Genomic DNA, 10387 nt, shown 5'->3' with positions numbered 1-10387 from the left:
ATGTATATTCCTATAAACATGCGTCAGTTAATATAAGCTTCATTTCATCGAATTGTCTTAAATATAACTGCATAAACAGTGTACAATCGTATACTAATTATAGTTGTCTGGTTCAACAGGTTTCTACAGAAACTAACTACTGCCTACGTATTTTAAACCTGGGCTGTAGTAGTATCTGCAGAAACTGCCATGATTGCTGGGGTTACTATATAATTTGCTCATAGAAGCACGCACAAGTGTCAGTCAGATTTCGACAGTTGCACGAGCAACATTAGACCGAGCTGGAGACTCGTACGAGCAACTGCGATAAAGGGTCACGTTTCAAAACTCTTGTACATGCTGCGGGGGGTTCCATGACCCCACGTTCTCGTCGCACGGGGACACTAGCGCCTCCACCGGGGGTTCTATGACCATACGATCACAGCACACGGGGTCTCTGGTGCCACCGGAAAATAGTTGGCGCTGAATGTTAACGTATCTTAACGATTTATATCTCAAAAATTGCTCCATCCTTCTCCATTCCTATTCCTAAGGTTTTTTTAAGTTTTGGAAGAGTTCTGAAATTAGTTCCAATTTTCGCCACCAACTGATGGGGGCGCCACAAATGTACAAGTTTTTCCGCCATCTTGACTTTTGCAAAAAGCGCGGGAAAATTGGGATTTATGGGACATACTAGTGGCGCCACGAAAAAAGTGGGTGGCGAAAGTTGGAACTAATTCCAGAACTTCTTCATTAGTTCGCAGACACCACCAGATGGCGCTGCTTAAAAGTTTTAGAATTAGTTCCAAATTTCGCTACCACTACTTTTGGTGGCGACATGAATTCTAACAAATTTTCACTTTTCCCGCGATTTTTTCAATTCAAATTTCGTGCCAAGTTTAACATCAATCTTATTTTTAACGCGATTTTTACTGTATTTAGCAATTATTATTGCTTTATTAACGACAAATTTTGTGTTAGAGGAAGTGATAGGCTTAATAAACAACGCTTATGTAACATTTAACTGTTTATTATTGAAAAAATTGTTAGAATATGATACAATTTACAGCTGTATTTGTATAAAGTTAACAATAATTGTCTTAAATACTACTTACGTACTCGATTTTACAATATATTTATTATAATATATGCATAAACTCAGTAAAACACGGCTTAAATATTAGTCAGACGTAGTGTAATTTATCCGTCGCAGATAAGTTCCACTTCTGAAACTGGTAGATGTTCCGTACGATCTTCAAAGCTTCGGCTGTGTACGATAAATGTGCGTAATAAATTGCAGTATCCCTTGGCCACATTCAATCTGTTATTGTTACCTGTAGGTGACGAGAGAGTGGACGATAGTGAAATGATTGAGTCAATATGCGCTTGAAACATGGTTTTTATTACTGTTGTCGTGTAACCACCGACTAGGTATAGGATAGACCTATCATCTTATGGGATTTCGTGTCTCATGTTCTGAAATACCGATAGTGTAAAAAGTGTCAGGGATTTTCTGCTGCCCTCTACGTTATGAGAACGGTGAATTTATGAACTACGTTAAATCTAAGAAGGGACTGGTAGTATCACAGACTACTTAGTCGGTGCTTTTATATACACAGTTGCATTGGTTTCTATTAAACAAACCATTCGACTAATAAAATCATTGGCTCTTTCCCCTTCGATTTCGTAACATTGAGCGTGTGCTAAAACAACCAATAGTTACCTTCCTTTACTAAAGTAAACCAAGAGACATTCTGTCAAGAGCGAAAAAGTGTATTGTATATATTTAGATGTATTGTAGACATTGTAAACGTGTACTTGCATGCTTAATATGGAATACACGAAGACAATTTAAACATTCTTAAGGAAAATATGAACGTATCTCTTAAATAAAAAATGGATATCGAAACTGAAAATGTTATAAATCTTATATTTCCGGATGGTATACAAGGTGACTTATGTTTGTACAATACTAATATTATTTTTAACATTCTAATACAAATTGCTTTTTGGAAAATATATATATATATATATATATATATTTATATGTTTCTTTTCCTTTTTAATTCTAAATATATGTATAATGTATTTTTATAGAGTCATGGAAAGAAAATCCTGAGTTTTATCAGTACTTGTCAAAACTTGGTGGCTATGATGTTGATCAACTCTGTAAGACATTTTAACTCTCGAAGAGATTTATTTTCCTTAGATTGTATTTTATCAAGAAATATTTTAACATTTTAGGTAAAGAACCCGATCACCTAGATGATGAAAAAACTTCAGTATTACAGACTACTCAAGAGCTAGTGTTTGGAAATTATAAGACATTTGTACAAACTGCTGAAAGTTCCAGAGAAATCTTCAAACAAGTAATAAAATAATATCATTTGGTAGTTTTAATAATACTAATAACAGATTTATTGATATAAATTTCTATGTAATTTCAAGTTTAATCAAACTGAAAGTAGACTTAATGGACTTGTCCAAAAGATTCCCAAGTTCGTAGAGAAGTGCCAATCATTTTGTGATGTTTCAAAAGACATAAATGCACATAGGAGAGTAAATAGTTTAACATTAACAAGAAATGCAGAGTTACTCGAAGTTCTTGAAATGCCTCAACTAATGGAATCATGTTTAAGGAGTAATCAATACAATGAGGCATTAGAATTATCTCAATATGCACGTCAATTAGGAGTTAAACATGGAGATATTCCAATAATTTCGGTAATATTTAAAATTAAAAGTGCATATATCATATCACATAATTCATTTTGTTCATTAATAATGTAGTCCATAGTAGCAGAAATTGAAAGCAGTTGGTCAGGCATGGTAGGTCAAGTTGTTGGATCATTAAGAGGAGATTTACCACTCCCAAGATGTTTACAGCTTGTTGGACTGTTACGCTCAATGGATGCTTTTACAGAGCCAGAATTACGTATTAAATTTCTTCAAGCTCGTGACAGTTGGCTTCAGAGTCTTCTGAATACTATACCCAAGGATGATGGTAAGTAAATGTCAACTTATTTATTTCTGTACAAACATTTTAGTAATATTGAGTGTTTCTTGCTAGCCAATCTTCACATAACTAAAACAATAGAGCTATCAAGGATACATTTGTTCAATATAATAACACAATATAGAGCTATGTTTAATGATGATGAGCTCATAATGCCAGGTCGAGATCCAACTGTGAATGAGTGTGCTATATTTCATCATTGGCTTGAAGAAAAGGTATGTCAAATATTCAGGTTTTGCATTGCAATGTACTTCTATTATCGTATTTTTTCAGATATCCCAGTTTCTAACCACATTAGAACAAGATTTACCCGGTGTAACATCTATTGACTCTATCTTGGGGCAGTGTACATATTTTGGTTTATCATTTGGCAGAGTGGGTGTGGATTTTACTGGACGATTGTCCGATATATTTGTACACGTTATTGGTGACAAATTCGAATCCAGTGTCCGGAAAACAACGAAAAAATTTGAAAAAGATATGGAATCATTTACATTAATTAATAAAATGCAGAGAGCTAATACAAAAGTAAACGTTACAATTAAATCGGTAAGTAATTGACTGTTTAATTCATTTTATTCTACAAAAAATGTGATTTCTGCATTTCTATACAGTGTATTTACACCTATTTTTGAGGCCTTAAATGCTAAAATATTATTTTGTACAGGAGAATCCACCAGAACAATTGGTAGAATTTTATCCTTTAGCTGAATATTGTAATGGTCTTATATCTACTTTCAACGAAATACGACTTTGCCCACCAGTAGCCCTTTCTATTTTCTGTACAAATACTCTGCAAGAGTCTTTATATCTAGTTGCAAAAGCTATATTGATTTTTTATAAACAAGAACAGCAAGTAAGTTATTCACTTTTTAACAGTAATATCAAAAGTCACTCCTTTATCCAATGAGTTATAAGTTTGATTTAATAAACTCGTGTTTCAGGCTTTTGCAGCTGCAGAAAGAGAAAACATGCTAAAATTTACCGAATGTTTAAGCGAACAACTGATTCCTTATGTACAGTATTGCATTCACGTTATTTTCCCACCATGTCAAATTGCAATTCATTTAGGCATTTCAGAAAATTTACTGCAGACAGAGGTATGTAAAGACAATTAATAAAAGTGCTTTTAAAAAGTTTTATACTAAAACAGTGTACTTTTTCTACTAAATTATAGATATTATTTACAATATGTAAATATATATACAAATGTTAACTGTATTTTTTATAGGGAATTACATACTTGAATAGAGATAGCATATTAGAACCTCTGGCTCCACTATTACCTGTTCCAAAAAATGGAAAAGATACTGTTACTTCTTCATTATCTACCTCTAATGTACAATCGATATTGCAAAAAGCTTCCAATGAAACATCTTCAGCATCTGAAAATACAGGACTAGATATAACTCCTGTACAATTGGAAAGAATGAGAGTGTCTGAATCACAAAAATCTGTAGAACAAGCTGTTATATCCGATGATAAACAAGAAAAAAACACAGTGACAACCAAAGATGTTAAGGTCACTATAAATAGCTCAACTGATGATGTAAACCAGAATAGATAATTGTAATTTTGTATTGATTCCAAATGTCATTGTATAAGAAAATACTGTAAATAAAAAGAATAATTTTTTAATTTAATTATACCTTCTTTTATGAAACACTTTAACACTAAATTAATGGTAGAGCCGAAATATTTCCTTTTTCAATTATTTACTTTTCCTATATTACAAACTTAAAAAATGATTGAATTATCATTAGTAAAAGCAATATGTTTAATTATATAATATGAAAACTTATACTTTATATAACTTTATGCTAAATATTCCTCGTTTTCCAATATTTACACAAAGTAATTAATAAATTAGTAAAAATCATCTGTAATATCATTTTCAAAATGTATGATTTATACTTATATCACAATATACATAAAACTTTGAATATTTGTATATGTTTACTTATATCACGTAAATATCATGTGTCTGACTCCAAATAACTTTCTTCCGAGTTCTGTATTTCATTGTCATCTGATGGAGTACCACCCATGTAAAGGTCATTAATTGTATCTTTATTTTCCAAAATACTATTTTTCATAAATATTTTACATTCTTGGTTTATTATATTTGCATTATGATTTAATGCGTTCATGTGTTCCAAGTCTCTTTTCTTTGAAGTTGTATAAGAATGTTTTAAATTTAATATGTCTTGTTTAATTTTCTTAACTTTCCTGAGTAACTTTTCACATTCATCTTCTTCTCCTGCATCTTCCAAGGACACAAAGGATTGTTTCCGTTTTAAATGTCCATCAGACATTTCATTAATAGACTTTCGTGTTACATTTTTATTGAGATTATTTAAATACATTTGCAGCTTTTTTATTTCATCCTTCTCTTGTTTGTGCCTCTCTCTTAATGCTTTCAAACGGATTCTTAATATGTCACAGTCTCTTTGTGCTTTTGTATGCAAATATTTTATTCTTTCAGGTACACTTTGATTACGTCTGGAAATATTTTAGTATAAATAATTTCCTTTTTACAAAAATTCAAAATATATTAATTTCAAGTGATTAAACTACAAGTTATTCATAATAAATCTTACGTGTCTCTTGATAAGTCTCCTCTCCTAGTATAAGCCACTTTAGATCCATGAGTGTGTCTTGTTTCTGCGAAGGTGTCTTTATATCCACCAGATTTTTCAAATACAACAGGTATTAAATTAAATATAACAGGTTTTGCAGATGTAACAACATTTTGTGTATAATCTAGAGGACTAGGACCTATATTTTTATTCGGATCATGTTTTTTTGGTCTAAAAACATTGCTAGTCTTATTAACATCTGATGCAAGTTCATTTTCATTTGGTTTTGATATATAAGGCTTATTATATCTTTTATTGATAGTTATTTTTAAAACTGGAACTTTTGATGTACTTTTATGATTTGAAGTTGTCTTTATTGTACTCATGTTTACATCGTTCATTGTAGGTATAACTTAGTAGGATTTTAAATTTGTAGTGTGATCAGCATTTGATATTAAAATTATTATTTAACTGACTTTGCATTGAAGGAATTTCAGGAGATGCATGCATTAGCAAAGAATTATTTTCTTTTCTTGCATCTGTTTTCGAATTGTGAAATTTTGTTGTATACTTAATTTATTACAGAGTCAGAAGGTTCACAAGCTTCTCTCATTGCTGTTGCTGCCAGTTTTAAATTGTTGCTCTACAGAATGTGTATTACAAAGGAAAACCTAAAATTAAATACAATTTGATAAAATGTATGAATGATTTGAGGTTAATTGTTATTGCATTTAATAAATGCAATACTTATTTAGAAAACATTGTACGTACCTGTAGTGGTAGTGTGTTTACACTTTGCAATCGAGGATGTAACACGGTGTATCTCCATAAACAGTAAAACGTCGACGGTAAAATCAATAACAATTTGTTGAAGTTACATTAAAGTACCAAACAACAAAAGATCTACAATCTTAATTAAATATATAGTTCAAATATCTACATATATGTTGAAGAACATTTCAGAAGTAACACGTAAATTTAAAGGTACATACGTAAAGCAACTGTAATTTATAATGTCATTTAATTCATAATATTTCTATTTATACGAATGCTTGAACTAATTTTCTCCACAAATTCTACCTAATGTTGTATATTATGATAAGAAAGTTAATTACTATTTACATGGAATGCAATTATTATAAGTATTATGTCTAATTTATAGGTGTCAATACTGTCAATGAAACTAGCGGCTAGTTTTGGCAAATGTATATATATATATATATATATATAATACATATAAGTACATACATATACGTATACACACAGTTACTCAATTCTCTATACTGTATATCACGGAGGTAATCCGTACTTGCCGTACTGTATATGTGAACGTCTTACCGCTGATTACACGTGATTATTCTGTCGATCAAACGAGGTTAAGGATTTGCAAAATACATTATTGTTTATTTATCGCACGTTCACTTTTTATTAATTATTACGTGTAGCATTAGTATCGTAGAAACAATGCCAAAAAATAAGCAAAGTAACTTAAATGGATGGAAACCTCTAACGTTAGAGGGTTCTGTATTTTCGGGTGCTGTTGATGGTTTAATTGGTGTAGAAGAATTAATTGATTATAAATTAGAGGAAGAAGATAAGGAAACGAAAATTTTAATTTGTGACGAAGAAGATGAAAATGGCAGACAAAAGGTAAGTATGAAAATGGAGCAAAAATATTTGGTTTGTATACTTGTATAATAAAAGTTAATTGTGTAGAAGATTTATTCGTGTGCACTTATACTTTAAAGGTATCTTTAAAACGAAAAAGTTCCAACAAATGGCAAGAAAATGACATAGCTAATGATGAACCAGTATTAAAAAAACCAAATGCTAAGATCCATAAAGACATCAGCATTAAAAAAAAGAAAAGCAAGAAAGTAGTTAGAAATCAGCATGTAAAAAATGATTCAGATATTAATTCTGATAATGAAAATCAACTCTGTAGTAAAAATAGCAATATTGAAAGTCATGTAGATAATATTGATGTACAAGCATGGACTACATTAGGTGTACCTGGAGTTATAATAAAAGCATTAAAAAGCCAACAGTTTCATTCTCCTACTCTTATACAAGCACTGACATTGCCACCAGCAATATTAGGCCGTAGAGATATATTAGGTGCTGCTGAAACAGGTAGTGGGAAAACATTAGCTTTTGGAATTCCAATAATAAATGGTATTTTGGAGATGAAAAGTAAAGAGGTCAATGAACATAATGTAAAATCTACAAAAGAAATAAGTAGTAATAAAAACAAAGGTTGGATTTGTTCAAAAAGTGAAACTGTAGAAAGTGACAACAGTTCATCTGAATCTGATTATGAGGAGATTGATAATGGTGATGTTAATGAAACTAACATTGGTTGTGTACGGGTGATTAATAACATAGAAATTAATAAACCACAGAAACCACTATATGCATTAATTTTAACACCAACGCGTGAATTAGCTGTTCAAATAAAAGATCACCTTACCAAAGCAGCAAAATACACTGATATTAATGTAAGTATTTTGTAACATGAAATAATGTTTCCAAAAATGATTAAGTACTAATTATTAAGTGTTTATATTATTTATATTTTTCAGATAGCAGTAGTATTAGGTGGAATGGCTGCAGTTAAGCAAGAGAGAATATTAAGTAAGGGTCCTGAAATTGTAATTGCTACACCTGGTAGATTATGGGAATTAATACAGCAAGGTAATCCCCATCTAAACCAAGTGGATTCCATTAAGTAAGTTTTAACTGAAATACTATCAAAAGTTTTGTTAGAGTTAAGATTTGATTTAAAAATGTTATTAAAAGTTATGGGGAAATATCTATACTGCAATTTATAATAGGTATTTAGCCATTGATGAAACAGACAGGATGTTAGAAAAAGGCCATTTTCAAGAACTACAACAATTACTGGAGAAAATAAATATGAACAAAAATATGTTAGAGAAACGACAAACATTTGTTTTTTCTGCTACATTAACCATGGTTCACGATATCCCAGAGTATTTACAAAAGAAGAAAAAGAAGCATGCTAAGAGCAAGATACATAAGTTGACACCTGGTCAAAAATTACAAAAGATTATTGACCTTGTTGGAATAAAAAATCCCAAAATTGTTGATATTACAAAAGAATCAGGTTTATATCCGTATTAATAAATAATTGAGAGTACTACAATTAGTATAATAATGAAAAGGAATATGATTTTTTCGTAGGTACTGCTAGTAATTTGACAGAGTGTAGGATAGTGTGTACAATAGATTATAAAGATTATTATCTTTATTACTTTCTGAAAAGACATACTGGTAGGACATTGGTGTTCTGTAATAGCATCGGCTGCGTGAAACGTTTAGCCACTCTTTTTGGCATACTTGACTGCAAACCTTTACCATTGCATGCCAGCATGCAACAAAGGCAACGATTAAAAAATCTTGAAAGGTAAGAACATCTTAACAAAAATAGTATTTTCAGATAACGTAAGAAAATACAGATTTCAGGCAGATGAGGATGGATTATTAATAGCTACAGATGTAGCTGCAAGAGGTTTAGATATACCAAATGTAGAACATGTAATACATTATCAAGTACCCAGAACTAGTGAGGTATGAGTAGAGACATGTAATAAAGTATGGGAAGATTGAAGTTTATAGTACCTATGATTATTAATTTATAGAGTTATGTACATAGAAGTGGGAGAACTGCAAGAGCTCAGAAGGAAGGTATTACAATTCTCATGATGGAACCGTCTGAAAAACAGTACTATACTAAATTGTGTAAAACACTGGATCGCAGTAAGTGTATAAATCAGATAATATTGATTGATAATATGGAATGGAATATTGTTACAATTATTGTAATTACAGCGGAAGATTTACCTGTATTTCCGGTAGTAGATAGACTACTTATTGCAGTTAAAGAGAGAGTTGACATTGCTAGAGAAATTGATAAATTGGAATTAAAATGTCGTAGAGATAATTCACAGAAAGGTTGGTTACGCAAAGCGGTAGAGGATATGGATTTGGTTTTGGAGGAGGATGAAGAGTAAGTTTCAACATAGTCCGCGGATATCACCGCTTATTGTATTCTTGCCTTTTCTTATAAAAAAAAATGTTATTCTTCAGAGAATTACAACTGGAAACAAAAGAAACGGCAGATTTAAAACATCAATTAAAAATAAGAAAGCACCAATTGGCTTCTCTTCTATCAAAACCGGTATTTCCAAAAGGATTTTCTGGAAAATATCTTGATACTAACGTTGAATTTACGTTCGATACCACTGGTCAGAAAGCTGTTGATATTATGAAGACAGTTATAGGGGAGATCCCTAAGAAACAGAAGGTACACAGTAAAAAACCGAATCAAAAGAACACTTTTGTCAAAAGCAAAATCATGAGAAAGAAAAAAGTGAAGAAAACATAAGGTTCACTTTTTCGTACAAATAAAGGAAAATAAACGAAAATAAATATTTCATAAATTTTTATACGTCTATTTTATTGTCTACATACGATTATCCGCGTAATTTTTTGAATCTCGTATTGTATTACCTAGGACGAGTCGTAGAAAGATCCGTCGCAATTTTTCCTGAAATGTTTTTATTTTTCCATGAACAACACACGTGTTTCAGAAACAACAATGTCAGCCTGTCTCTCGCCCTCGCTCTTTCTCTCTTAAAAACCAAATCACTCACATTGTAATTATTAGTGGGTATGCCAGAGGTATCTTGCATGCAATCATTATCATTTCTACAATATTATACGTAGCTCCGTAGCACTCGTTACATAATATAATACAGATTGAATAGCGCGTTGATAAAAAAAAAAAGAA

General features: G+C 31.2%; 2 protein-coding genes across 2 annotated transcripts; both read left to right on the top strand.

Annotated features, from left to right (window-relative positions):
- The first annotated feature begins 1875 nt into the window (after positions 1-1875).
- On the top strand, positions 1876-4562 carry LOC107185922 (conserved oligomeric Golgi complex subunit 8). The gene is made up of 10 exons (XM_015573699.1): positions 1876-1930; positions 2077-2148; positions 2224-2348; positions 2428-2703; positions 2770-2983; positions 3050-3210; positions 3269-3544; positions 3663-3851; positions 3940-4095; positions 4227-4562. The coding sequence occupies exons 1-10, from the start codon at positions 1876-1878 to the stop codon at positions 4560-4562; spliced, it is 1860 nt and encodes a 619-aa protein (XP_015429185.1).
- A 2367-nt stretch (positions 4563-6929) lies between these two features.
- Positions 6930-9982, top strand: LOC107185921 (ATP-dependent RNA helicase DDX24). Its single transcript, XM_015573697.1, has 9 exons — positions 6930-7224; positions 7323-8072; positions 8157-8302; positions 8409-8701; positions 8779-9001; positions 9054-9165; positions 9237-9354; positions 9427-9604; positions 9685-9982. The coding sequence occupies exons 1-9, from the start codon at positions 7039-7041 to the stop codon at positions 9980-9982; spliced, it is 2304 nt and encodes a 767-aa protein (XP_015429183.1). The 5' UTR covers positions 6930-7038.
- Positions 9983-10387: the final 405 nt, after the last annotated feature.

The sequence above is a fragment of the Dufourea novaeangliae genome, unplaced genomic scaffold (assembly GCF_001272555.1).
Source record: "Dufourea novaeangliae isolate 0120121106 unplaced genomic scaffold, ASM127255v1 scaffold54, whole genome shotgun sequence".
In the NCBI taxonomy this organism is placed as follows: domain Eukaryota; kingdom Metazoa; phylum Arthropoda; class Insecta; order Hymenoptera; family Halictidae; genus Dufourea; species Dufourea novaeangliae.
The sequence above is the reverse complement of the archived record's forward strand: the minus strand, read 5'-3'. Positions and strand labels throughout refer to the sequence as shown.

Coding starts and splice junctions, on each gene's coding strand:
- LOC107185922 (XM_015573699.1), top strand. CDS start 1,876: ATGGATATCGAAACTGAAAATGTTATAAATCTTATATTTCCGGATGGT. Junction 2,349..2,427: donor CCAGAGAAATCTTCAAACAA/GTAATAAAATAA, acceptor TGTAATTTCAAG/TTTAATCAAACTGAAAGTAG. Junction 3,545..3,662: donor TAAACGTTACAATTAAATCG/GTAAGTAATTGA, acceptor TATTTTGTACAG/GAGAATCCACCAGAACAATT.
- LOC107185921 (XM_015573697.1), top strand. CDS start 7,039: ATGCCAAAAAATAAGCAAAGTAACTTAAATGGATGGAAACCTCTAACG. Junction 8,073..8,156: donor CAAAATACACTGATATTAAT/GTAAGTATTTTG, acceptor TATATTTTTCAG/ATAGCAGTAGTATTAGGTGG. Junction 9,166..9,236: donor AAGTACCCAGAACTAGTGAG/GTATGAGTAGAG, acceptor ATTAATTTATAG/AGTTATGTACATAGAAGTGG.